Genomic DNA, 27,966 nt, shown 5'->3' with positions numbered 1-27,966 from the left:
GCTGAGTGTGGAGCCCCAACGCAACCCGGGGCTCTCCATCCCATGACCCTGAGATCACAACCTGAGCCAAAACCAAGAGTTGGACGCTTAACTGACTGAGCCACACAGGCGCCCCTGAACCTGAATTTCTAAGCAGTAAGATCGTTGTATTCCTGTCTGGCATCGTTAAAAAAATGAAAGTGACATTATTCTAAGAAAAGAAGTGTGATTACCCTACTGTTATGTTTATTTAGACAACACCGTAAGTAGTACAGACAGGCGCCTAGAGCAAGGCTAGCAGGTTTGGACTGGAGTGTGCAGGGCTATGCATACAGTACTAAAAATATCTAAGGATCGCAGGGAAAATACCTTTGTGAAAAAGATCTTAGCCCTCCAAGAAAAGGCCCAAAGTATCCAAAGTCACTATATAAAAAGCTAATATAACTGCACTGTGAACTATGATACATTTATATTTTTCTTTTTCTTTAATTTTTGGTCTCCGCTCTTAAGGTCAAAGAGTCACAGGATTTTCATGCTGAAGACCCTTAAAAAGTTATTTATTCTATTGTTCTCATTTCACACTGAGGAAATGGAAACTCTTAAGTTTAAAATAAATAACGGAATGCGACACAGTTAGTAACAAAGCCTCCGCCTGGCACACACCTCTCCTGAAGCTAAATGCTGAACTTTAAACAATTTATTCAAAATCATTATCAGGAATATTCGAGATCTCATATGAAATGATTACAAAAATTAACTGTCATTCCCATCAGTTTTTCCTAAGTTTTCTTAAGGGATATATTATAGTTCAAAACCTGAAAAATACTTGGTCCTTGCATCTTTATTTTCAAATTTCTAATTCCTAAAATTAAAAACAATGCACACACACACAATTTGAAACCTAGAAGGTACTGTAGTTACAGTGAAGGGCTTACCTGCTCAAAATTCTATTTGTTCCTATTTGAGAGGATTGGCCTAAATTGGCATATATGTTTAATTCAATTTCTCTGTGCAAATTTTGCATTTTCACATTGAGAACAGTGTTTCAGCTGTGGGCAACAGACAGTTGCTTCAGATTTCATCCACTTTGGTATCAGTGCTAAATTCATTATTAAGACCCCTAAAAGTTACTTTTTATCAGGTGTGGCTCATTCGAGCAAATAACACTTCAGAGTATAGAAATCAATTTCCCCCACCATATCTCATTTAATTCTCATACAACAACCCTGAGGAGGAATTTATTTTCCTTATGTTTTTTTTAGCACATGTAAAACTAAGCCTCTGAGATTTGCTCAAAGTCACATCAGCTTATTTAAAGTAGAGAGCTTCAAATAAAGTGTCTGTAGGTAATAGTATTATACCAACACTAATTTTCTCAAGTTTGATAAATAAATGTACCATAGTTGTGTAAAATGTTAACATTGGGAAAAACTGGGTGAAGAATATACACCGGAACTCTTTATAACTTTTCAGGAAATCTAAAAGTATTGCAAAACGTAGATTTAAAAATAGGTCCTCTAATTAGTCTCAGGGTTTATTAGCATTTTAGATCTGGCAGGGTAGAACACAACCTTTCCATTTACAGGTACGGAAACTGGTGCCCAAGCTGACTTTCCTAAGCTCACCAGACCAGATTCCCAATGACTAAGCTGGTTCTTTCAATACACCTGCCTGGTTTGCACAGCACGTGTAGAAATCTTGCATACTTTGATTCAAAAAATTTTGTCAGCAAGTCCACAGAGCCTATCTCCCTTGGGGGCACATGCAGAATCATATGTACAATCTGTTGCAATGCCTAACTTCATTATATTTGTGAATCAATCTTCCTAGCTCAAGACTATTCAAACTATGTGCACCTGCAAAGGCCCCCAGCAGTTCCTGCCACCTGGCCCCGGGATGGAGGAAGACACGTGCTCCCTTACTCTTGCTTCAGGTTGCTTTTCATTGGTGCTACCGCCTTTCTGCTAGCTTCTTCCTTCCCACTTACCTTTCTTCTTGTGTCCACCGAGTGAGGCTGTGAGGGCGGCACTCAGAGCAGAATTCTGAAGCTGTGTGCTTCTCCCCACCCCCACTATTTAAGAGACATCTCCTGGTTAGAGGCGCCTGGGTGGCTCAGTCCGTTAAGCCTCCGACTCTTGATTTCTGCTCAGGTCATGATCTCGGGGTTGTGGGATCCTGCCCCGTGGCGGGCTGCACACTCAGGGCAGAGCCTACTTGTCTCTCTCCCTCTGCTTCTCTCTTGCCTGTGCTCTCTCTCTCAAATAAATAAACAAAATCTTAATAAAAAGAGAGAGATGTAAGTTCAATAAGTTTCGATAAGACTCAGGCACAAATTACCTGGAGTGCACTCCTCTCATTTTTGAGCTCTGGGATCAAGGAGAAGCATACTTCTTCAAAATTCTGCTCTGTGATCCTACCTAAGTGAAGCTATTAATATTCTTCTATTCCCCAGCAAAGGTTGTGTGTATAACGGCTTTATTCCTTTTGCAAGCCACTGCATTGAACAGGTGTTGGAATAGGAATTTTTCCTTCAAATCTGTTCTTACCCTTGGACTGTGAACACTGCTTCCGTCCTCACCCTCTCCTGACCTCTAGTTTTGGTTTCTGACAACTGTTGCCCTTGGCTATCGAAGGATCACATGATGCCAGTGAACATATATGAAGAGGAAAAAAAGAGAAAGAAAAGCAATTAAGGAAGTACAAAAGCATTATTGCCAGTTTTCCGGTCTTCTGGCAAAGGCATGAAACTGAAAAACCGTATCAGAAAAGAGAGAAAGGTTTAAAAATAACAACTCTGCTTTCATATTTTTCTTTTTTTTAAGATTTTATTCATTTTTTAAGCAATCTCTACCCCCAACGTGGGGCTCGAACTTATGACCCTGAGATCAAGAGTCATATGTTCCACCAACAGAGCCAGCCAGATTTTCACGTTTTTACGTTTTTCATGTTTCCTCCCAGTCTTGGTTCACATGCGTAGATATGTTAAATGAGTATACTATAAAGATTCTACTTTATGTTTTTTACCCTTTAACATTAAGTCATGGGCATTTTTTTTCATTTTGCAAGTCTTCATTATGTTCATTTTAGTAGATGCATGATATTTACAGAGTGTTGCCTATGTGTCTGTCCAGTGTTTAAAATGTTATCTAATTCTCACAAAACCCTACAGGGCAAGTATTGTTTTGCTCATTTCATCTTATTTACAAAAGTAAAAACTGAGGCTTAGAGGGATTAAGTAACTTGTTCAAATTCATGTGTCTAGTGAGGGGGTAAGTCAGGATTCAAACCAAGGTGTGTGGACTCCAAAGGCTAGGCTACTGACTTGTCAGATGGGAGAGTGAGGATATGCAGTGGAACTCCAGATCCAGTTACCTAGCCTGATGCTCTGTCCATAATCTAGTGGTTCTCTGGCTGTACACCAGAAAATATCTGGGGGAGCTTTTAGAACTATTGCTACCTTGTCTTAGAGATTTGGATCTAACTGGCCTGGGGTGTGGCCCCAGGCATCAGGGTACTCCAAAACTCCAAGTGTTTTAATGTCAAGCTACTGCTCTGACAACTTTACTGGAGAGACAACAGAAGAGGAGAAACACAAATTATAAATGAAATGAATGAGTTACTTCACTTCAAAAATGGCTTTGTAAGCAATCTGTCTCCTGCCACACTGCAGTAGTCTATCCATTTAAGTTTGGGAGGCATTAGCACAGAGATAGATAGTGGATGAAAGAAGTGCTTTTCCAACTTCAATGTGCATATGAGTACCCTGGGGATCTTATTAAAATGAAGACTATGATTCACTATATCTGGGATGAGGATTGAAGCTCTGCAGTTACAAGGAGTTACCAGGTGTTGCGGATTTGTTGGTCTGGGAACCACACTTTGTGTGGTGAGACACTAGATAACCCCATCATTGTCTTCTACACATACTCTCTTCTTTATTTAAATAACCCTCTATCCCATTTTGCTGAAGGGGGTGGACCTTAGAAGATACATGTTGTCCCTGGTCCCACCTGTGGCTGGTTGGGGGTGGAGGATCTGAGGCAACTGGAAACCACCCATAATCTGAACTCAGCAGACTGAAATTTCTCATGAGATTCTGAACTAACAAAATAGAGACTAAGCTGCAAACCAGTGGTGGGTAGTGGCTCTAGAAGATCTATTTTCCCAAGTTTAGCAGCAAAACAAGCTTAGGCCATATGTCACTTGAAATATTGGGGAGTTGTAATGATGAGGAAGCTGGCTCTTAGGAAAAAGAATGGAGCAGAGCCATAGAAAATTAGTGGGGCAAAAGAATAAGAAACTCTAGAGTAAAGGGGTCATTGTCTCCAACTCAACCTTCCTCCTCAAATACTCCCTACACAAATATCTGGCCTCTCTGGCCTTCCTTCTTGACTTTTCTCCTCACATTGGCTAAGTCATACTCCTCTTTGGGTCTTGATTTAGAAGCCTCCTTGAGGAAGCATTTGCTGTCAACTGAAGCTGGTGAGTGCCCTCCTGTGTATTCTCTATGGCATCCCTTCCTCACCATTATGACAACCACCATTTGGATATTTGTTTGCCAGATGTCTTTTATCTTCCCTAAACTTTTTTTTTTTTAAATAAAAACTGGTTGAGGACAGATATGATCTACTTCAAAGCTTGTGCTCTTAGCCAATGGATCTTGCCTCTTTCCTTTTTTAAAAAAATTTTTTTAAATTTTATTTTATTATGTTGTTAGTCACCACACATTATATCATTAGTTTTTGATGTAGTGTTCCATGATCCATTGTTTGCATATAACACCCAGTGCTCCATTCAATACGTGCCCTCTGTAATACCCATCACCAGGCTAACCCATCCCCCCACCCCCTCCCCTCTAGAACCCTCAGTTTGTTTCTCAGAGTCCATAGTCTCTCCTGGTTCATCTGCCCCTCCAATTTGCCCCCTTCATTTTCCCCTTCCTACTATCTTCTTCTTCTTCTTCTTTTTTAACATATAGTGTTATTTGTCTCAGAGGTACGGGTCTGTGATTCAACAGTCTTACACAATTCACAGCGCTCACCATAGCACATACCCTCCCCAGTGTCTATCACCCAGCCACCCCATCCCTCCCACCCCCCAACCACTCCAGCAACCCTCAGGTTGTTTCCTGAGATTAAGAATTCCTCATATCACCTGTCTCTTTCCTGATCACCCTACTACCCTCTCTGGTGGTTGGCTGGTACAGAGCAGGCTCTCAAAGGTATTTGTTGAATGAATGTGGCTGCATGTGACTGAAGTTATTTGTTAAGCCCATCAACGTTCTATCAAAACTGTGTGCAGGACTTTGCAGCAGTCCTGTTAAAACAAAAAATCCTGCACAAAATATCATTTATGAAATATATAACCAGTAGATCAGATATACACCATACCTCACTCTACTCAGTGTTGCAAATTTCACATCGATGGATTTGTGGTTCTTAGTCCATCCCCTGTCCTAATCCCTTGACCTAAACGGCCAAAGCACCACCTGGAATCTTGGCTTGGGCTCTAAATGTTACATGGCTCCAGCATTCCAACGCGGGTTCTCCCTGCATTCAAGCATTGTCAGGGCTCTCTTTAACGTCGGAGCTGCAGTGTCCCGCGAACCTAGCGTGGTTGCGTTTGTTCCCTAATACTTAATGACTCCAAATGCGGTGACACTATGGTGCCTTTAAGGCCTGTCCACCTCCAGTTCTCTACGCTCTAACACCCGGAAAAGAGGTTGACACACGAAGCGTTCTCTGTGGCTGCAAACATGCTTAGCCAGCACAATCACTAACAGCATGAGTGTGCAAGTCAAAGAAGTACCTTGCCTGTGTCACATCCCGACTGTTTCTTTAAACGCCACAGGATCCCTATCACAGAACAAAACAAGAAAAACATACAACCGTAAACCAAATTTGTCAGTGATCCCCGTTGCGTCCTCGTCCTGCCAAGACTGGGGTGGTTAAGGCAGGCCGGTTGTTTTAAAGATGTTTCCAGCCAAAGGCAAAGCTATCTTCAGAGAGGTTCTTCACCCACGTGGCTCGCGCAGACGCTAATTACTAAGAGGCTGAGAAGTGCAGCCAGGGAGCCTGGCAGCGCGGCGGGAATAAACTGGCACCTCCAGAAATAAAGCTCCGCAGCCAATGCGGCGCCTCGGCCCGCGGGATTGGCTGCCCCGGCGGTGACGTCGCCTGGGCGGGCCAAGTCGGTTTGCGACAGAGGCCGCGGCTCCCAGACAGGGGAGCCGAGAAGCGGGGATCCGCCGCCCAGCGCTCGGCCCTCGGGCCCGCTCTCCGCCAGCCCGGAAGGTTTCTTCCTTCTCCGCGCGTCTCGCCCGCGCCGCAGAGTCTTGGCAAGGGATCCCGGCGGGTGTGTGAGCCCGGGAGCAGCGGAGCCCCGCGCGGCCACGACTCCCCAGCGTGAGGGCGGAAGGGGACGCCGAGGTTTGGCCTGCGGGCGCGGGGCGGTTCCCGGGAGGGTGGCCAATCTGTGCGCGACCGAGGCGGGATTTTCTCTTCCGCTAGCTCTGACCCGGCCGGTGCCCCAGCCGCGGCGCCTGCAGGAGAGAGCCGAGGGGAGCTGCGGAAAGCGCGACGGGCCGCGGGTGGATGCGGCAAATGAAAGGGGATCCGAAGTGCCTGGCGCGGCCGCGGCTGCGACGTGCAGCTGCAGCGCTGGGGGAGAGGCCCGCGGAGCGCTCGGCTTGGGCAACTTCACTTTTCCCGCCGCTCGAAAATTGGGGGGGTGGAGCGGTGCAGAGGGCTTGGTGAGGGGCTTGTCATGAAATCTTCACTGGAGCCCCTTCTTCTCGAGCGTGGAGGCATTGGTGCTGAACAGGAGATTGAGAAAGCTTGGGAAACTATCGTGTGAAGAAACGCGGTGGTGAGGGGTGGGAATCGTGGGGACCCCCGGGGGCGCGAGGTCGCGGATCTGCCGTGCGAGGCGCAGCGCCCGGCGGCGCTGAGCGCTGAGATTTAGGGAAGTGGGAGCCGCGCGGGCTGGGCGTCCCGAGGAGAGTCGGCCACGCGGTGTGTTTCCTTTCACTTCCTGCAGCAGCTGCTCGCTATGAGGAGGGCGGCGGGCTTCGGGCAGAGCGGCCGCGTCCCGCGGGCGTGAGCGCCCACGAGCCGCCGCAGCCGCCGCGGGGACGGCCCCGACCCCCCTGCGCTTTCGGCCATGAGCTCTCGGTGAATACGCGGCGTGGGCAGTCGTGGAGCAGACGCTTCGAGAGGTAACGCTGGCTCAGGTCTGAGTGGCCTGCGAGAGTGAAAAAACCCTAACATGGAGGACTTTTCCACCAGGACCTATGGCACCAGTGGCCTGGACAACAGACCTCTGTTCGGAGAGACGTCGGCCAAGGTGAGCGTGGACCTGGATTCCGGGCTGGGGACGTGTGTGTGCGTGGGCGTGTGTGTGTCTGTCTGTCTGTCCTCCTGCCAGAGTCCTGGCTGCGGCCCGGGAACGCACTTGTAGGAGGAGAGCGCTGGTTCTTCAATCCTGCTTCCCTCTTAAGATGTTTGTCCTGCCACTCGGCTCTTTCTTTGGGACAGCGTTGGCCCCGCTGCCAGGGGTGGAGAAAAGTTTAGAAAGTTCTGGGCTGTTGGGGGCCCTTCAGGGGAGTACGGAAGCCCCTCTCGGGAGGGGAGGTGGAGCTGGAGTGCCAACCTTCAAGAGGCCTCAGGCATGCAACTAAACCTTCCGCAAGGAAGAACCCTGGAGAGGTGCTTCTGGTGAGTATTTATCTAGAACTCTACATTAAGGGTTTACGGCTGAGGCAGCCAAGCAAAGCAAAGAGGCTTGAGAGGAGGCTTGCTTTGATGGCGCTCCAAAGGGTCTCTGGACCTAAACAAGCTGTAGTCCTTTATTTTAGCCTTTTAAAAAATATAATGCCGCCTTACAGGCTTTATCATGTGATGTTCTGGGCCAGTAATTGAAGAGAGCTCTTTTCCTGGCTTCTGCTTTAACTTTGAGTCATTTTGGCAAAATGAGCCTGTGGTTTTTTTTCACCTAGAAAGTGGTGTTGGTGACCTTTGAGCCCTAACAAAGTTTGTTTTTTTGTTTTTTTTTTTAAGATTTTTTTATTTTAGAGGTAGCGCAGGAGTGCACAAGCAGGAGGGGGAGAGAGGTGACAGTCCTTTCAAGCCTCTCAAAAAGTAGGGCACACGTGAAGGCCAGAACTTGGGTTTTCCAGTGTTGGGTGTGGGGGACCTCTGATGGAAAGGATGGGAAACAAACTTGGCAGGGTGGGGTGTAGCCCTGAGTTTGGAAGCTGCCAGCCTTCTGCAGGACTACTACCGGGTTTTTTAAACTCTGTGTGGGTATTCTTCTTTCTTAGAGTATCTTTTTTTTTTTTTTTTTTAAGATTTTTTAATTTATTTGAGAGAGAGAATGAGAGATAGAAAGCACGAGAGGGAAAGAGGGTCAGAGGGAGAAGCAGACTCCCCGCCGAGCAGGAAGCCCGATGCGGGACTCGATCCCGGGACTCCAGGATCATGACCCGAGCCGAAGGCAGTCGCCCAACCAACTGAGCCACCCAGGCGCCCCTCTTAGAGTATCTTAAGGAAATGCTTTAGGCTTGATCTTGGAAGATGCACCTTGTTTATTTTGTGGCTTTACATAATCCTGGCTCAATTGTGCATGGTTTGAGGAGCATGATTCTAGTTGATTAGAAGTTCCTATTTCTACTACAATTAAGTATTATGTGATAGGCCCTGGAGGTCCAAGGAACACAGTTCGGTGGGCAAAAGAGAGAAATGTGATGCATTGGATCTGTGTTATGACGGGGCATAGAGGGGGTGTGTTGGGGTACACAGGAGAAACTGGTCACTTTTGTTTGGGAAGCTTGGGGAAGATCATGGATGACTTTTCCATTCAGAGTTTCTGGTAGCCTTGGGCTTGCACGTATGAATGCCCTTAAATTGGGGTTTAACAAGAAGAGGATTTGGGGCCTGAAGAGTGGAGGGAGCTTGCTGCCTGAAGGTGTTGGACCCGGGGCACCTGTCTGTCTAGTTGTGCCAAGAGCTAAGAGGTTCAGTGTCTCCCTCACATGCCTTGTTGCACAGATTGGGGTTCTGGGTGATGTAGACTTGTGACCTCCTTTAAACCCCACAGCCGCTTAACACTGAGGTAGATGACTTGATAATGGACTTGATTTACAGAGACATTGAGAAATACTGATGTTTTCCGACTTGTTTGGGCCTAAACAGTCAATGACTAAGTTTTTTGTGACCTGTGATCGATTTGAAACCCATCCAAGAACTTGACTGTTGGAAACGTTTCTCTCTTTGTTGCATACTTTAGTCCAAGAGTATACAGGCCTGGCATTACTTAGGCCACTTTGGGCATTATAACAGCAGATTCAGCTACTCAGAGACTAAGAATAAGGGACAATTCCAGATGTGAAAATTGCTCCCTTCAGTTCCCTCCGTCAGGCTGACAGAATGATTGGACGTAGAGAAATTATCCAGAACTGAGAAAGGAAAGAGACCATTGGTTTGAGAAGGGGAGAAAACATCCTGTGTTTTACAAATGGAGATGTCTGGTCTGAAGAAGGAGAGACCTAGGTCTTTAATGACAGCAAGTGATTTTATTGGCGGCTCTGAAGGTGGGCCAGGCACGGGAACTGGGCAGGAAAAGTTGCAGTGCAGCCATTCCTGTGGAGCACAGTCACTGCCCGAGCAGGGCAGATCCCTGGGGACCCAGAGAAACTCTTCACTGGCCCCTCTGTGCACGTATTCCCAGCCTGCTCTCCTTCAGATGCCAGGAAACTGGACACACAAGCCACTTAACCGTGAAACTTAGTATTAACGAGCTACCATTTCTGAGGAGAAAATCCAGAAAGAGGAAAGCCCACTTCCTGTCATAGTCTGTTAGATGCTCTGAACTTTCAGGAATCTTGTTTGCCATATAACACCTGACCATATATACGCTCTCAGTTTTGTTTTTATCTTTATTTTTGTTAGCCTCTCAATTTTAAATCTAGAGCTTTAGGTCCAGTGTCTACCTCTAAGGCACAGATGACTGAAAGCCCGCAGAGCAGAGTCTCCAGGGAAGTTGTTTTTTCCTCCGTGCCACGCAGCATGCTGGGCATTTAGGCTTTCCCCTGTTTGGTCATCCAGTTCCTTTGTAAGGTGGATGTTGTGACTTCGATTTTATAACTAAGGAAGCTGATCCACAAAGCAGGCTACTTGTTCCTTCACACTACTAGTTCTTCCCTGGTCATGTTTTAATAACTCCCTTTCAGGAGTTGACGAGGGTAATAGATAGTAAATGATGCAGTCTCTGTGCATACTTTGAAAAGCACCAGTTACCCATTCCCAGGAAATGGGTTCATCCAAAGTCATGGAGTGAGTGAAAACAGAATCTACTAGAGGACAGAAGATACATCATCCAGGGGGCTTTGAACAGCCTTCCTTGTGGGCAAGTCTTTGCAGTAACTTTTGTCTTCACCTGTACGGGATGCACATATTTCTTTCATTTCCCAAACTCTAACCATAATCAGACTTCAGCATGATATTCAGGAATACCTTCTCAGATAGAGCCCTGGAGGGAAAGGCAAAGTGAAACCGTGCCGTCCTTCTATAACTATCTCAGGGGTGATAGACAAAAAAAGGAAACCTATCTGTCATTCCTTTGGAATTACATATTCCTAGGTGGGCTAGCTTAGGCATCCTGGTCAGAATGTTGTTTTCAGCTGTTTTATCTATTCCTGAAGTCTGGGGTGGGCTACGTACGTTCTTTGAAGGGAACGAACAAATGTGGCGCAGTTGCCAAGATGGATATACCTGGGGTTGCCAAGCCTGTGCTCTGAGTGTTTTCTAAAAGGAGCACTATCCAGTAGAAATACAATGTGAGCCACAGAGGTGATTTTAAATGTCCTCGTAACCATACTAAAGTATAAACAGGCAAAATTAATTTCAATACATTTTTAATTTCCTATCCAAAATACATTTGAAAGTTTAATCCATATAAAAAGCCAAGATACTTTTACATTTCTGGACTAAGCCTTGGACAACCAGTGTGCATTTTTCACCTGGAGCCCGTGTCAGTTTGGACGAGCACATTCCAGGTGCTCAGTAACCACCAACAGCTAATACTGCCTTAGAGGACAGCACAATTCTGAAGCAGGTGAGTTCTTAGTTACGGTGTTTCCATAGTCCTTTGCACAAAATAGTTTCCTTCTCTGGGGAACTTGTCAGAACCTTTAGCATGCTGATTTTCACTGGGACTCTGTTTGGAGAGGGTGGGTAAGTAGTACTTGTGGACTGTTGGTAATAAAGCCTTTTAGGACGGGCGTGATGAATTAGGGAGTTCTCCCCTCCCCCATGGGAGCATTCATGAGCCCAATTTCTACAGGAACACTCTTTCAGAAATGTTACCGCAGGAAGCCTCTTCCTTTGTCCTCCCTTCCCTCCCCTAGTGTGAACTAAAACTGGAGAAATTCTCCCTCTCTTGTCCGTGGCTGCCTTTAAAAGTTTGCCTTAGGACCACACATAGTTGGGGCCATCTTTCTAAGTAATGGAGGGGGCCCTAAGTTAACCTCAGGGCTTGTGAGTCTGTCTTTTGGTTTGCCGCCTGCCTGTGCAATCATCTGAAATCCGTTTCCTCCAGTCCAGATGGATGAATCTAACATGGGAGGGAGAAGATGGTTCTCTGCGGGGAGAAAGCAAACCCACACCCCATAGCTAGCACGAGCGAGAAAGCAGGAACGCTACCCTTGGTGGGAGGTAATGTAAACTGCTTTCTGGACCAGCCTGTTCTCTTAATTTTTCACTGGTTCCAAAAAGGAGTGATTCATTTTAAAAGGCGGATGGTGACCGTGGTTGACCCTCCGTTCATACCTGGACGTGATAGAAGAAAGTGAGTGACTTTGGTGACAGTACGTACACTGAACTCTGCTAATATGGGGGGCAGTGGGATCTGTGTAGGGGATATGTTTCTGGGTCCCAAGATTCAGATCTTTGGTTCCAAAGGCAAAAGATCCATGTACAAAAGTATTTTTCCTGCGTCCTTCCCTCTTCTTCCTGTAAACAAAAGAAACAAGATTGGTTGGGGGGGAACAAAGGTCTTTTTATGGCCTGTACTCCAATGAAAGCAATTCCAACTTGGGGCATTTAGCTTCTGCAGGTTATAGTGTAAAAATGAGACTGCTACTTTGTGCTTTTGGTGGCGGGGGTGGTTTAAGGGTTGCTGCTTAACTAATAACAAAGCTGTGATTAAGATTGTTGTGTCTGCCTGCCGCCCCTCCCCCTGCCTAAAACGCCAAAGTCTTTACTCTGATGGGTGCAGGCTTCTAGCTTCTGTCCTCTTGATAGAGCTTCTGGGTAATCCTCTGAGCCCAACTCCTATGTCCCTCAAAGGGGAGCTAGTAGCCCAAGGTACCAGATCAGCTGTCCCCTTGCCCCTCATCCACTGACAAACCAGTTGATTTGGGATTCCTTGTGCTGGAGATAGTCAAGGATGATCCATGCCATGCCTTTTTTCTTTCTTACTGTAGTAAGTTTGCTCTCTCCCACCCCCAGACCGGAGGACTGGGGATCTCTGCGGGTTGGGCTCAGCATTTGTAATTTTAGAAAGCCCCTCAGAGGATGCTGGTGCCTAGAGAGGGCTGATTCCCTTGGTCTTACCCATGCTGTGTGGAAGGCCAGTGCACGCTGGCCCCTCTCTGCCGACCTCTTTCCTTCAGCTGCCTCTTGCTCTTGGTAAATGCCGTTTGCCTCTCTGTAGCATTCTTGCTGAACCCTGAAATCAGACTGGTGATGTGCAGGAAGCCAGTCTCGGAGTCCCTGAGTTTGAAGCAGAGAACGTTGTATTATCAGAAGGGCAGCCCCACAAGAAGGCAGGGGAGAGCACTGGCCTATCCGAGTTGCCCCGTGGAACCTTGGAATGGCTGGTCTATGATTAGCAAAGTATGTGGCGGTTAGAGCAGGACCTGGGTGAACCTTGAAACTTCTCGCGGTACTTATGTGCTGTCCTCCGCAGCCTGGTGCCCGCCAGGGGGTCCTGGTTCTTCACATGTTAACGGCTTCTGTGAGAGCGGCGTTTCACCTGGCGTCTCACCCCTGGTCTGTGTGATCAACTTCAGGAAGAACAGTAAAGGGACAGGGTTAATAATTTTTGTAGGGTGGTGAAGGAATGTGTCTGTGCGGCCCCCGGAGTTATTATGGAGGGAGAGCCTTGTAAAGGTTTAAGTGAATGAAGAACACTGTTCCCCAGCTCCATTGCCCTCTCTTCTCCAAACACTTGAATCCCGTTCGGTCTAAATCCCTGCCTTAGAACATTGCTTAAAACCCGGACTGCACCCATGCTGCCCTCAAACGAGCCTGCCCCTCAGAGGCGCCCCCTGGCACTTCCTCCTTGTGTGGTGGGGGGTTTGCCTGGATCTTGCCTTCCTGACCCGGAGTGTCAGCTCCTTGAGGGTAGGAGCCAGTTGCTTCATTTCTCCACCCTTTCCAGTACTGGGCCCAAGGCCCATTCTTGGTGTTAACGTTCATTAAGATGTAAGTGAGAACTGAGCATCACCAGAAGGGTAACCTACATTCTCGGGCCATGTTGGGCGACCATAGCGGAGGGGGCTGGTATTCAGGAGTCTGGAACGCTGGGCACCAAAACAGGACAGGCACCAAAACGCTTCAGGCCCTCCTGCAGCGAACGGCCTCCCGTGATCCTCTCCTTGCTGCACCTCAGCAGAGGGGCAGGTAATAAACCTAACAGTATTGTACCAAAAACTTAAACTGAGGTTGGCCTCTCAGAAGCATTCTGGCCTGCTGAGTGGTCCTCTCCATAGATGGATTTTTGCCGGTCTGAGGTGGTAGGCTAGGTCTGCTGAAATGAGTCATTTTTTTCCTGAGGGTCAGTCTATGGGCCTTGTATATGTATAATTATATTTTTTGAGCTGCTTTTAGGATCTAGTGGGTTGACAAGACTTGAGTGTCCCCGTGGGAATGATGGAATGCATTTGAAATTGGGGCCAGGGTATGGGCCCTCTGTACTCGCACTCATTTCTGAGGACCCAGCCTCTCATTGGTAAGATGTCCCATTAGATGTAGAAATAATACCATATTAGCCGCTGTTTACCGACTCTGGTAAATGTTACTATCCTAGGGACTTTACAGATATTACCTCCAAATCCTTATTGCAGCCCCACACGTTCGACCATTGTACAAATATGGCAATTTGGGCTTAAAAGTCGAATGACTCCTCTAAGGCCACAGGCCGGCATTTGGCAGGAGAATAAATCTGTCCCGTCTGTCAGGCACCTAACCTCGTAATCTTGCACTGTGTCTCCTGTGCTGGAGGTCACGCCCCTTCCTGTGGGATTCTGGGGGTTATTTTGCCCCTTAAACTTGGGGAGTAGGCTTGTTTTCTATTTTCACTGTGATCTGATTTGCATAAGTAGTGCTTTAATGAAATTCGCATGTTTCAAGTTCACGGATCTATGAGAAAGAGAATCAGGTAGGGTGGAGATGCAAAAACGTTCACAAATGAACGCTGCTTCAAAACGTGAGTGTGTGAAATAAGGGAAACCTTTGAAGATGTCTGTGTACTTTCTCCAGACCGAGACATGCTGGGGGGGTTGATGTTCAGAGAGACACACGGTTGTGGTGGTCATGGCGCACTGGAAAGGGAGCTCTGCGGGTGAGGGTTGTAAAGTGTGACTACCTTCTCAAGCCGCCTCTGCTCCTGGCGCCATTCTAAGTCTGCTGTTTCTTTGGGATGTCTCAGAAGAGCAGCACCTAGGATCAGGTTCACTATTGGCTACTTTTGCCAGTGAGGTAAGCTGTCCCCTGGCTCTCTACCCCGTGCATACTGTCCCTGGCTTTGCCCCGGATGACAGCGTGAGGGGAGGCTCCGGGGGAACCAGGTTAACCCACTGACAAGGCATAAGATTTCTTGCTTCAGCTGGGCCCCAACCTCCTGCATTTTACATCCTCTTGGTAGGTTTATACTTATAGGGCTGCCTCTTGAGACGTCTGCGCCATTTCCAGAGCTTTCCTGACAAGTTTTCCCCTGAGATTTGGAAGAAATACAAGGCAAATCATTTCTGAGAATTGGCCATTTATTTATGGTATTGGGTTAGTTTGAGAAATGCAAAAACTTCTGACACAAAATTGTAGGATGTGGCTCACGGGTCTGACTCACTCATTTGGGTTAACAATGGTAGGAAGCGGTGCCCTTTGGACATTTCCTGTGTGCTGAATGGACAGTCTTCTCTTTGCCTCACCAGAGAAGATAATCACTGTCTTCAGTGACCTGAAGCTCTCGTGGGTTATGGAGGATAAGTTCTGGATTTAAAAGGGGATTGAGGCCTTTAATGAAAGGATGAACAAAGTTCTGGGAGCCCCAAGAAAGAGAAAATTCTACTCAGGGCACCAGATCAGAGGGCTTTTGAGTCTTAGACCTTGAAGCCGGAGTAAGATTTTTGACGGGAGGAGGTGAGGGACGGGGAATCTCCAGCGGGAGGTCCCGCTTGTGTCAAAGAGGTGGGAGCAGGAAAGTACAGGAAATGGTGAAGGAACTCTGGGTGCGACTGTGACTGGACTCGAGAGCTTGCTGGGAATGGGCTGGGAGGAGAGCCTTGAATGCCGTGCTTGGGAGCATGATTTGATTTTCTTCTGGAGGCGATAGGTTGTTGAGTGTGCACGCATGTATTCTTATATTCACTTACTGACCATACTATATCCAAGGAGGTGTGCTGTGTGCTGAGTTTGTATCTTTTCTCATGGAGCATGTAGGTACTGCAGGGGAGATGGAAAGGCATCAAACAATCCTCTTTCTTCCCTCTCTCTCCCTTACTGAGCTTCAGCCATCCTGGCCTTTTATTTATTTATTTATTATTTATTTTTCTTTTTTTTAAAGATTTTATTTATTTGTCAGAGAGCACAAACGGGGAGTGGGAGGCAGAGGGAGAAGCAGACTCCCCGCAGAGCAGGGAGCCCGACGTGGGGCTCGATCCCAGGACTCTGGGATCATGACCTGAGCCGAAGGCAGACGGTTCACCAACCGAGCCACCCAGGCGTTCTACCCCTTCCCCCCCCCGCTTTGTTTTTTCCTTAATCCATTTCCCAAGCTTACTCCTGCTGAATTCAGGGCCTTTGCACTTGATGCAGTGGCTCTTTGGCAATACCCTTCTCCCTGATCCTTGCATGTCTCATTCCTTTTCCATTCCTTAGGTCACATCCGCATAAAGGATTCCTCGACCTCTATTTACAGATAGCTCTCCATCTCCACCCTGGTCACTTTTCGTTTACTCGGTTTTATTTTCTTCCTAACTTCTAACATTGGCATGTAAGATGAGTGGAGAATGAATGCCTAACATCATTCTCAATGATGGGATGCCTAACATCCCATCAAATGGGAGGCTGTATGGGGCGCCTGGGTGGCTCAGTCAGTTAAGTGTCTGCCTTCGGCTCAGGTCATGATCCCAGGGTCCTGGGATCGAGTCCCACATGGGGCTCCCTGCTCAGCGGGGAGCCTGCTTCTCCCTCTCCTTCTGCCTGCCACTCCCCCTGCTTGTGCTGTCTCTCTCACTCTGTGTCAAATAAATAAGTCTTTTAAAAAAAAATGGGAGGCTGCATGGGTGGATCTTCTGATGCTGGAGGGATTTGAGCTTTGTGGGCTAGAGATGACTCCATGAGGGAGAGCGTCAACATAACAGATGGAGATGGAGATAGGTAATGGAGCCAGGGAATGGGTGCAGGATTGGCAGAGAAGCAGGTCACCTCTGATCCTCTTCAGGTTGGAAAGAATGGATACAGGAGGAGGAGGAGTTTTCCTCTTTTTCTTGGCATCTTTTCTAAAGGATGTCTGCTGATAGCCAGGCTGCAAGAGTGGGATGAGGAAGCTGAGTCGAGAGGGGCCTGCAAACCACTGTCTGGGGAGACACGGGGACGGTCATCTCAAATGAAAGGCAGTGGAAGTACAGTGAAGGCTCGGCTGACAACAGGAATTTGCAGTGCACTCGGTTAGTCTGTCTTTGAGCTAAGACTTGGGCATCTAATACATGCTGGGCGCTACGGTCAGCATGACTAGCGCTACCCCCCGATTCGGTGGCACCCTTGTACAAACAAAAGAAGGTTCTCTCCGCTCTGGCAGTGGCAGCTTCCTCAGCCACATGGCTTGGCTTTTCCGAATTAGAAAGGCGTTCCTGCCAGTGGGGTGCTGCGGGCCGGTGCCAGCGTGCTCAGCTGGGAGGGCGAAGCATGGGGCTGGCCTGCAGCCATGCAGCCGTGTGTAGTGAGTGGCCCACAGTCTTGACAGTGGACAAGGAAGACGCGGCCATCAGGCTCCCAGACCTTACAGGGTAGAGGGGGAGATGGACACAGAAACTGGCCGGTGGGGTTAGGACAGTGGGGAGGCTTAGCGCTGGAGCACAGAAGTAGTTGAGGGTCTGGGAGGGACTCAGGACCGGGTTTTCAAAGCAACAGGAGCAGATGAACAGATCCACTGGGGAGGCTTCCGTGCATAGCTGAAAACCGCTGACTCCATGGTCCCAGACTGGGAGGGAGGCCCTCCAGTTAGAGCTTCGGTGTAACAGCTGGGGAAGGATCTAGTCGGTGGATGTGGGTGAAGACCAGGTGGAGGGGCAGTAGAGCAGAACGTTGGAGGGCTACAGATTTGGCGAAAGCAGGTGCAGAAATGATCAAGGAACTGAGAAGAGGGGAAGAAGTGGAGTGGACATTGGCAGGGACGTAGGTTCTAAAGAGGATGCTACAGTCCACTTGTGCTGCCACAACAGAACACCGCAGGCCAAGGACTAGGTGATTTTATAAAGAGACCTTTCTGTCCGTTCTGGAGGCTGGAGGTCTGAAGTCAGGATGCCAGCGAGGTTGGATGCAGGTCCTCTGCCAGGCTGTAGCTGGCGTTTGTGCCCTCACGTGCCGGAAGGCATGAGGGAGATCTCTGGAGCCTCTCACAAGGGCACCAGTCCCATTCCTGGGGGCGCTACCCTTGTGGCCTAATTATGTCCCAAAGACCCCACCTCTTAATAGTGTCACAGTGGGTGGTAGGATATGAAGCTGAGGAATTAGTGGGACACAAACACCCAGACCGTAGCGGAGGATCTTACTGAAGCTGCTGACTCCATCTGGCCCAGGGAGCAGGGAATGCCCTACACCCCCTCTTGGGTGTGAACCTGGCATGAGTACACGGGTGGCACGGCTCTCTTGGGGACAGCGTTTAGAGACAGAGGCAGCAAGGGAAATGCAGGATGTGGGAGAACTCTGTAGTCCCTAAAGCCGTTGGCTCAACATGGAACAGGTTTCAGGGGGTGGGACAGCTCACAGGTCTTGCGAGTGTGGGGGTGAGGGTGGACCTGGGGAACATGTAGTGGGAGAGTGTGGGTCTGCTGGGCTACCTGCAGCCGTGTGGGAGGTGAAGGAGTTTACGGAGTCACAAAATTAGAGGCAACGCCAAAAATGGAATTCTCCATCTTACCCCAACCCTTGCACCCTCTATCTCTCTCCAGAGGGTGGAGGGGATCGTTTCTGTGGCCTTGTCCATCCAGGGCTTTTCTGTCCTGCACAGAGCGTGCTCTGTTTTCCTTTGCTTCTCCCTGGGAGTGCTGAGCAGCTCTGCTGGACAATGAATTCCTTAGCAGGAGTTGCTGTCCTGTCTTTGAAACCAGCACTTGGTCCTGCTGTAGCTGAAAGTGAGTAACTGGGCTTGTACTCGTTAGGGAAACCTGGACCCCGGTTTATCAGGTATTTTCGTGGAATTAATGGCACCTAGCCTGGGAGGCACCAGAACAGTGTCAGGCCTTCGTGGCTGGCAGGAACGTAACCTTGTAGGCTGCAGGACCAGGCTGTAGCTTCTAGGCTGTGATGTGTCCGTCCCGGAACGGCGAGGCCCCCATGCTGTTCTGCCTGGGAGCCGGGATTTCTGAGGAGCCAGGCCCCGGATGCATGACGAGAGAGGAGCCTCTCTTGGTGAGAGGCCCTCGAAGAGAAATACTGTTGGCCACTTGTGCTTAACGATTCTCTGAGTCAGCTGTGTGCCAGGCCGTAGGGAAGGAAGACAAGGAGGCTGCCTGCCTTGCCATAAACTAACTGCCGCTCCTAATGGAGGAGACGGGGAGTATGTTCTGTTTCAGGGCAGTAAGCGTCAAGTCTGGGCAGTGCGACCTCGGAGTCCTGAGACGAGAGCATCTCATCCTGAGGGGAAGGTGCCCGAGGATGGGGTCCAGAAAGGATTTACAGTGGACTTGATGTTCGAGTTGAGCTCTGAAGGATGAGCGTTCAAATTGGGAGTGTGGCATGTTGGCCACCCCAACCTGCCATCCCACACCTCACTCTTGTGAGAACATTATGCCTTCATTCTTTCTTACTGGTCAGTATAAGAGACGATTATGTGTGAAGTAGCTGTGTTTTCTGTGTCCCTATATTTGCAAAGACCCATGCAACAAAACTCTTAGATCCAGGAGAGGTTTGCTTCTAATGATCCAGTGTGCTTAATTTAGCCAGCAATTTTAAACCCTATTGCACTTCCCACTTCCCCAGCAGTCTTAGTACTAACATTTGAGCTTAAATCGGAAAAGTTTTTTTGTCTTTAGTCCAGTTTTTTTGTGTCTGTCCTCTCACTCCACTCCCCAAACCGCTTTGGAAGTTTTGCCTTGCTCTTTTTGTTGCTGCTTGAGTGGGTTGGGGTTTTACTATAGTAGCACAAGCCCTTAAATCCATTTTGGATGTAGGCAAAAAATAAATTGCTCTGGAAATGGAATACTTGTTAGCATTCTGAACAGTCTAGAACCAGGATGTTTTCAGGTTGCTGAGGGCAAATGCCAGTTTTTGAGATGTTATTGCCAGCTTCCTCCCAGAGCCATCATGAAACGCTTGAGCATTTGACATGAGTTTGGGGTTCTCTGTCTTATACCAAGATGCTGGCTAATGACTGACAAGGCAAGATTGGGGGGCTTCTCTGCTTTCTGATTGCTGGGGAGTAGGCCCTCTACTCTGGCCCAAGTGCAATTTGAAGCTGACAATCCAGAACCATAAATTATTAAAGCAGGAAGGGTCCAGATACCACGTAGCCCAGTCCTCTGGTGTGATAGACCCAAATGGGTTAAGGGATCTTTTTTTTTTAAATTATGTTATGTTAATCACATGGTTAGCCAGTGGCAGAAAGGAGATGAGAACCTTGGTTTCTTAATTCTAATTTCAGGATCCATACATATTATTAGTCTAAGGATTCTTAGACCTTTGGCTTGAATTTTGCAAAGAGCATTGGATAGACTTGGCCATTACCTGGTTGTATGGCCTTGAAAGATCAGTCTCATTGAAGCTAGTTACCCATTAGTAAATGGAGATCGTGTTTTCTTACTTGATTCACAGGGTTAACTTCTACCATCCCAGGTATAAATCACTGGCACATATGTCCATCATTTTTTCTTTCTCCATTTCCAAGGAAGATGAAGACCTAACTGCTTTGGGCTCAAGGCTGATGCCAGCCCCTTTGCTCAGGTCTAATGAAGCTGGCTCAGCTATGGGCTAGCTACATTTGCCATGCTTTTGTTCTCTCTGGGGTCTTGGTTAAGGTCCTTCTGGACCCCCCCCCCCTTCTTTTTCCTTTTTGTTCATCTGCTAGTCCTCTTTGAGGTCTGACTTTGTCTTACATTCTCTTCCTGACGAAGGTACCTCACTTTCTCCTTAGTGTCCTCTTGGGCTATGAAGACTGTCACCTTCTGGAGGGTAGAGACTGTTTTATTCATTCTATTTGCATCTGGAATATAGTAATTTTCATTTTATTGAGCTGTCATGAAGATGTTTAAAGGAATAAGTGACTCACAAGGTAATATATGCAGAATCCCTCTCAGAACTATGCTGTGTATTTTCTGTGTTCATGTGCTAGGATGTCCTAATTCCCTATCCTAGCCTCTCTGCAGGCAAGGATCAAGGATGATTTTGATCCTTCGATCTTTCTTGGGAGTGAAAATAAAACACAGTATAAGGTCTAAAGGTCTGGGAGGGGAGAAGTTTTGGTAGGCAGGAATAGGAATAATAAAAATGGGGAGGAGACCGTTTCTATGAGAAATTAGTATTTCTCTATGAGAAAGTATTTATGAGAAATTAAGAGTATTATGTACTTTATTATGTATTATGTACTTTATGTACTTTATTATGATTTGATGCATATTAGTTTGAAAACTGTCCTTTGAAATGCTATTTAATTGCTTTTATTGCTCTATCTTTGGAGACTGGGAGCTGGGAGAGATGCTAAAACCTAGCAAGTAATCTCTGGGCCCAGGGAAGGGTCTCTTCTCTATTATTTGAACTTCTCAGTATTTAAAATGGTTTAGTTTGGACTTGTTGATAGAGCAGTGCGTCTCACATTTTAATGTGCAAATCGCCTGAAGATCTTGTTAAAATGCAGATTGAATCAGTAGGTCCTGGGGCAAGGCCCAGGATTCTGCATTTCTCACAGGCTCTCAAGTGAGCCTCACGCTGCTGGGCTGCAGACCACACTTTCCATACATAGCAAGCTTTTAGAAGCGCCTGAAAAGTGGGAGGTCTTACTAAGTCAACTCTGCTGTTTCTTTGGCCTGGATTCATGGTTACTTGGATAGCAGAAGGCCTGAAGCCAAGTCCTTGGCTTGGAGAAGGAAAACCCTGTGAGGAAACACTTGACCATATGCTAAATGGTTCGTCCCATCTTGGGAGTCCCAGAGGGGCTGCATTGTGATAGAATGACTGAGTGAGACCTTGGGCAAACGGTCTTTCCCAGAGCCTGTTTTGCCACCTGTAAAATAGTCCTGATACCATTCCATCCCAGAATTTTTTTTTTTTAAGAGGATACGCAAAAGCTCTTGGCATAGTTACTATCCCTTCACTATGATTACTTTTTCTCCTGCTCTGATCCTAGTTGGCATCTTGCTGTGCTGTTTGGAGATAAGTGATTCTGCTTGGCTCTCTCACCTGAAGCTCTCCACTGTCTTCTTTCTATGGGTAGGAGAGCTGTGGTGAGGTATGCAGACCTTTGTAAACTTCTGTAAGTCCCTGCAACTCTTCAAAGAGACGAGAGCAGATACTCTTAAGTTAAACTTTCTTCACAAGGTAAAAACAGTGGGACTCCCATTAAGAGACTGTACAACTGAGGTTGAGACGCACATTTGTCTTGTGTGTGGACACGAGTGACTAGTGATCAGTGATTTGCCCCTGGGTCTCTGCCCACAAATGGTTGTAATTTCAGACTCTGGGTGTTGCCGCAGGGCAGGCTTCTGTGGCTGAGGCGGTGAAAAGATTGGTTCTGAGTCCTTCTAGGTTAGTAAAGAGTGTGGCTAGAGTTGTCACCTCTGTCCTCTATAACATGTGAATTGCAGTGGCCTTGGTCTGGAGAGAGGGGTTTGTCCTTGGTTAGGTCAAGCACACCCAATTTAATACTTGGCTTTCCTTCACCGTTCCTCTCAGCTTTGCTTGCCTCTTAACTTTGGATTCTTAGTTTTAAGTGTAGACAACTCGGAAGTGGGTGTTCAGTTGCTGCTGCGCTTGTTCCATCCTGTGCCCTTTGATCTGTGAGCTTTTGTTTATTGCCTACTCATGTTCCATAGCCTGCTGTTCCTGCTCAGATGCCACCGTAAGTCTTTAAGACTCCTGATTTGTTTTGACTTCTCAGAAATAAGACTACTTGGTATTCTCAGTGGCCTTTAGTGTTTGTTAATCATGATCCTGTTCTGTAAGCTCAATCAAATCTACATATTACACGTGTATTACGTATTACTAACATTATATTAGTTTTATATATATAAAATACTTGAGTTCCTATAGCTGAAGCTTTATCTAACCAGTGACCTTGATTTGGGAATCCTGTTAAAAAGTTGCTTCATGCTTGCTGTAGGGCTTTAGACAAATAATTTAACCATACTCACTGGACCTAAATTTATCTTAATCTAGAATATAAGGATTGAATTAGATGAGACATTTTCCAAACCTTTTTGTGGAATTGGTTGGAGTGGGGATGGGAATGGCAGGAAGGCTCAGTGGCGGGTAGGACCCCAGGCTCTGCATTCACTCAAATGATTATTTTGTTACTAAAGGCTTTTGCTATTAAGTTGGAAAAGCACTGGCCGAGATGGTGTGATTGCCTCCAGCCCTGGCATTGTGTGACCCCTTCCAGCAGTAGCCTCTACTTCTAAATTAGGTTAGGCAAGGATACCTAAGCTGTAACACAAGTAGGCCCAAACTCAATGGCACTCAAAGTCCCCCGCAGTCTGGTTCCTGGTATTTGTCACCAAGGCCCTGGGCTGGCTGGCCATGCCAGTGCCCTTGTCCCTTTGCTTCTGTTCAAACTGTTCCCAGCAGCACGCGTAATATTTATAAGCATCCTTTCCCCATTCAGTCCCTCCCAGTCTTCAAAAGACTGTAGTGTAAAAGCATCGTGTCCTTTCAGAAAACCTTTTCTCATTAGTGTTCCATGTCTTCCCAAAGTACCTTCTCCACCCTGGTGGCTCAGTACACTTGGCCTTTCTGGTGGGTGTATGTGGGTGTGTGTGTGTGTGTGTAAAGCTCAGAGAGGGGCAGGACCTTCATTTCTTAATTCGCCATCACCCCAGTGGCTAGAATTGTACCTTTCTGAAAGTGACGTGGACCTATCATAGAGCTCAAAAACTCTTTTCTCTTTCAGGATCGAATCATCAATTTAGTTGTTGGCAGCTTAACATCCTTATTGATTCTAGTAAGTATGTTTATTTTGTGTCTCACCCAGGCTCTTCGCCAAAGTTTTTTTGAAAGCCTCGGTATTGTGGTTCAGTTTAACACAGAAAAAATACAAGAGGCCAGTACATGAATCTGTGGAGTATTTTAGTCACAGTCTGGTATTCAGTTTTATACCACTTGAACTGCAGTTGACAACAGGAATACCCCCCAGTTGAGTATATGAAATAGCCCATGTCAAGTAAGTAGTTATTTCTGAGTCTGCCATGTTTCTGTGTTTAGTAAATTTGTAACTTGTCAGTGGCACCAGCAATTCCCCTCTGTATATGACCCACAACTCCCCATTCCTGCTAATCCCTTAAGTTTATTTTGTTCCTAAAAGCACACGCGTTATCCTTTAAAAAAGATTATTTGGTCCTTATTCTTTACCCTGTATAATGTAGCTTGGTACTCCTGCTGTAAAATACAGCGATAGTTCCCATAGTCTAAAAAGGGCATTTTTATATCACATTTCATTAAATCAAAGAGAATTTTAGTGGTTTCATTGACATCTTAATAAAAAGAATGAGTATAATGCTTTATTTGTGATAGAAACAGAACTCCAATGTATCAGAAACCTATCTCAGTATGTCCCAAAATGTTCAAAAACCATTTTGGTTTTAATTTTTGTTGGTGTATGCAAGATAACATAACAAAGGTTAAAACTTTTCCCAGTGTAATCCTTAATCCTAGGAATGAGGTTTAAATGCTTTCTAATCTCTTTGTCAAGAGGTTATTTTGAGCTTCACTAGTTTGATGAGCTATGATGTTTTGTCTCCTTTCATAGTGGAGGAAAAGGATACGAAAAGGAAGTACTAAAAGAAGTAACATACTGGAACAGATTTACAAACACTCTACTAAATGTTAACATTCCAGAAGGCAAACCTGGTGGTAGATACTATTTTACTTTGTGAAGTGTTTCATAATAGGACATTGCTTAAACTCCAGTCTAACCAAGGCCTGACACAATTTCTTTTCATACAGGTAACGCTGATCAGTGCTTTTGTTTTCCCTCAACTACCTCCAAAACCTTTGAATATATTTTTTGCTGTCTGCATCTCTTTGAGTAGTATTACTGCCTGCATTCTTGTGAGTACTATTTAGAATTTAAAATTGAGTATCCTTGAGGGCTGAAGGTTGCAGTGTATACGTAGGACAGATTCCCAACCTTGGGTCTATAAGAAATGGTGTGTCTAGTTACCCGTCCCCACCTCAATGCAAAGGATGTCGGAAGTCTTAGTATTAATTGGCAGATTTTTTGTTTCTGGAATCAGGAGTTGTTAATTCTAAAGGGAACCTTTGAAAGTTAAAAAAAAAAAGTGGGGAGGGGAAAAAAGTTAAGACTTGGGTGGCCAAAGCTTTAGTTTAATTTACCTAATACATCGTCCTTCGAGGACTGCCTACAGGCCCAGCAGGATTTGGCAAATGCTATTACTGCTCTAAAGGGAAGAGATACAGCGTTCTGGATTTACTTCTAATTACAGAATTAGTCTATTTTAATCTCTGTGCTTATCTCCCCAAATGAAAGTAATTAACACCAAGAACCTCCTGGGAAATCTTAAGCTACAGCTAGCTATATCCTTGTCGCAAGAATGTACAACTATTTAGCATAAAGATGCTTTTCCTTTACATAAAGAAACAAATACGATGATAGATCCTCACTTAGCTATTTGTCAATTGTTTAGTCATTAATTACTTGGCTGTTGTTTTATTTCCCTTGAGGAGAGGTAGAATCAAAACTATAAACCTTTAAAAGCAGTAGTTTTGACTCACATAGGGCTTACATCACCATTGTAATGTGCTTATCTCATTATTTTTATTCTGCTCTACTCCTTTGCTCTGAGAAAGAGTTGGCCCATCTAATTCTGGAGTCTTTGGAACAAAACTACCAGAGATGGCCCTTCTTACTCCCAGCCTAAAGCCAGGAGTGACTAACATGATCTAGTTTTGTATAAAAACTTACAATGTATTGGCAACCTGACTCTGTAGTTAAAGGAATTTAAAAGTTGTCATCCCTTCCAGGACCAAAGAGACCTGTACCTTTTTACTCAAATACATTTAAAACAAGACCTACAAAGTATACATTCTTGGATGCCTTGTCAGTGATTGGATGACTACTGGTTTGAACAGAAAAAAGGTAGCTAAGAAAGCAGGAACAAGTATGATCTTGGATGTGGAAATTTGGTACTACTAGAATTATAAAGAGAAAAATTACATTCTGGCCACATTGGTTTCAGAAATGTATACTAACATAAAGACTGTCTCAGTGGGGGAAAGTATATATGGATGAAATTGGTCACAGTTGAAAAAGAATTAGTTGTACTTAAAAATTTTCATGTCAGGCCTAGTGGCTATTACTTAAAACTCTTATGTAATTCTTCTTCTTTTAGATCTACTGGTATCGACAAGGAGACTTAGAACCGAAATTTAGAAATCTAATTTACTATATCTTATTTTCTATCATCATGTTATGTATATGTGCGAACCTGTACTTCCATGACGTGGGGAGGTGAGGCTGCCAAGGAGAAATACTTACCAGGTCTCTTCAAAGCTATACATTAGGACTGTGAGTCAGAGCCGGGTAAGCTATGCTTAAGAATCTCCTGCACAAGTCTGATACATGATTTTCATGTTAATTGTAAATCTAAAATTCCCTCTTGCAGGGGAGACATAGCCTAGATTGCTTTGCTTTTTCTTTAAGGAGGTGGTGTTGCACCTAAACATTCCAACCCTTAAAGCTCAAAGGGCACAAGCAATTTTCACTTTTGAAATTAGACTTTTTATAATGTAAGTGCATGGCGAAAAGCTATGTAACAATCTTGAATTTTAAGACAAATATTCTTTTATTTCTGTTAAACTGAATATACAATTATTGTTCCCTAGGCAACCAACTTTTGCTTATAACTACAATTTCACATTAACAAAACACAGACGGTGAAAAGACAACTTTGATTGTGAAGACCTAATTACAATAATAAATAAAATAATTTATACAAGTTTTTTTTTTTTTTTTTTTGTGACTTTTCTGTAGGGGTCATGTTCATTAAAGCCCTAGAGGCTAATTTTGGCTTCACCTTCTCTAATACATGAATGACTCTTGATCTCTTTCATAACAGAAGCAAATTTTGTTTTTTTAAATTGCCTGAGAGGGAGAAGTTATGTCACACCCCACCAGCTGATGCACTAAAGTGAAGGGCAGACTCTGATACCTTCCTCAACTATTTCCTGGGTAATTTGTATAGCAAAACATGTAAGAGTCATAGTATAGGGTAGGCAACCTTAACTTCCTTTCCCATTTAATTTTACTTCAAAGTGCTAACTTTGTAAACTGACAACAGTGGGTTCTGAAGGGGTGAAAACTCTAGCTTCTGGTGAGCTGTGTTGCTACCCTCTTCCATATTCCCTTTATAAGTAATAAAAAACCTGTAGTGAATGTTCTTAATTCTTATAATGCTTCTTTGTGTACCCAGCCTGAATCAGCTCCCACTGCCAGCAATGGGTAAACCAACAGTAACGGCCACACAATGCCCTCCTAGGTCTCTGTACGGGATGCTGGGCACCTTTCAAACTAAGGGTACTTAACATTTCTGAGCGTCACTGGTAAGCGCTACACCATGTTGATGGGATGTCTCCGAAATACGAACCGGCCTACTTGAGACTGGATAGAGCCATGTCCGATCTTTAGAGATGAATATGACTGCTTTGTAAAACGAAGTAGATAAGCTTTGGTGACTGTAAACTTTTCTCAGTAGCTGAAGTGAATGAAATTCCCTGCTGACAATTAACACCAATCACAGGGATCTACGCAGTTAAGACCTCCATACTCAGTTTATCTACACACTGTCCTAAGACTGACCTCAGATGGTATATTTAAAGGAGGTAAATAGTCATAGCAGCAACATGTATGTGGCTTAAGCACTGTAGCTATTTAAAAGCCAAAGGAATGGTGAATTAAGCCTCTTGGGAGTTGCTCCTATTTCTTTGGAGATGTTGTAATTAACAGTGTGGCTTCTCTGCCTGAGCTACCTGTCTCTTAAGAATTACCTAATGACAGTTGACCAAATCCTCAACATCCTTTGAGTCTTCTGAAACAGGACTGCCCAAAGATGATCCAATGATATTTGATTCTTCTCGATGATGTTGGAGTATGGGATCTGTAATGAGTTAAGTCTTAAGTAAGTTTACATGTATGTACTCTAATCCATGTAAAGAAGGTATAGTAACTACTCGACCAAAGTGCAAAATCTTAACAAGATGACTACTGTTGGATCAAGTAGCCTGATGTTTCCCTTAAGATTTATCAGGCACATGACGGAGTTAT

At 45.7% G+C, this 27,966-nt stretch overlaps 2 protein-coding genes across 12 annotated transcripts in view; one reads left to right on the top strand and one right to left on the bottom strand.

The window, feature by feature from the left end:
* Window positions 1–6,169: 6,169 nt before the first annotated feature.
* TMEM243 (transmembrane protein 243) lies at window positions 6,170–26,667 on the top strand. 10 transcript variants are annotated; one of them, XR_003516506.2, is made up of 6 exons: window positions 6,170–6,407; window positions 7,018–7,323; window positions 23,578–23,628; window positions 24,630–24,734; window positions 26,036–26,226; window positions 26,529–26,667. XR_003516506.2 is itself a non-coding variant. In XM_027574212.2 (6 exons), the coding sequence occupies exons 2-6, from the start codon at window positions 7,246–7,248 to the stop codon at window positions 26,547–26,549; spliced, it is 327 nt and encodes a 108-aa protein (XP_027430013.1). In that variant the 5' UTR covers window positions 6,170–6,407; window positions 7,018–7,245; the 3' UTR covers window positions 26,550–26,667. The 10 variants fall into 10 exon arrangements, 7 of the variants coding, with proteins under 7 accessions (XP_027430013.1, XP_027430009.1, XP_027430008.1 ...); XM_027574212.2 differs by having other exon boundaries at window positions 26,155–26,226; XR_003516508.2 differs by lacking the exon at window positions 26,529–26,667 and having other exon boundaries at window positions 24,630–25,782; window positions 26,155–26,324.
* Window positions 26,470–27,966, bottom strand: part of DMTF1 (cyclin D binding myb like transcription factor 1) — a 43,823-nt gene continuing 42,326 nt past the window's right edge. The window contains exon 18 of one of the 2 annotated variants that reach the window (XM_027574205.2): window positions 26,470–27,799. In XM_027574205.2, coding sequence (XP_027430006.1) covers window positions 27,690–27,799 — 110 coding nt within the window. In that variant the 3' untranslated portion in view covers window positions 26,470–27,689. The remainder of the gene's footprint in view (window positions 27,800–27,966) is intronic. The other variant, XM_027574206.2, reaches the window with a different exon arrangement.

This window comes from Zalophus californianus, chromosome 12 (genome assembly GCF_009762305.2).
Source record: "Zalophus californianus isolate mZalCal1 chromosome 12, mZalCal1.pri.v2, whole genome shotgun sequence".
In the NCBI taxonomy this organism is placed as follows: Eukaryota; Metazoa; Chordata; class Mammalia; order Carnivora; family Otariidae; genus Zalophus; species Zalophus californianus.
Note: the sequence above shows the minus strand (reverse complement) of the source record. Positions and strands in the feature narration are given on the sequence as shown.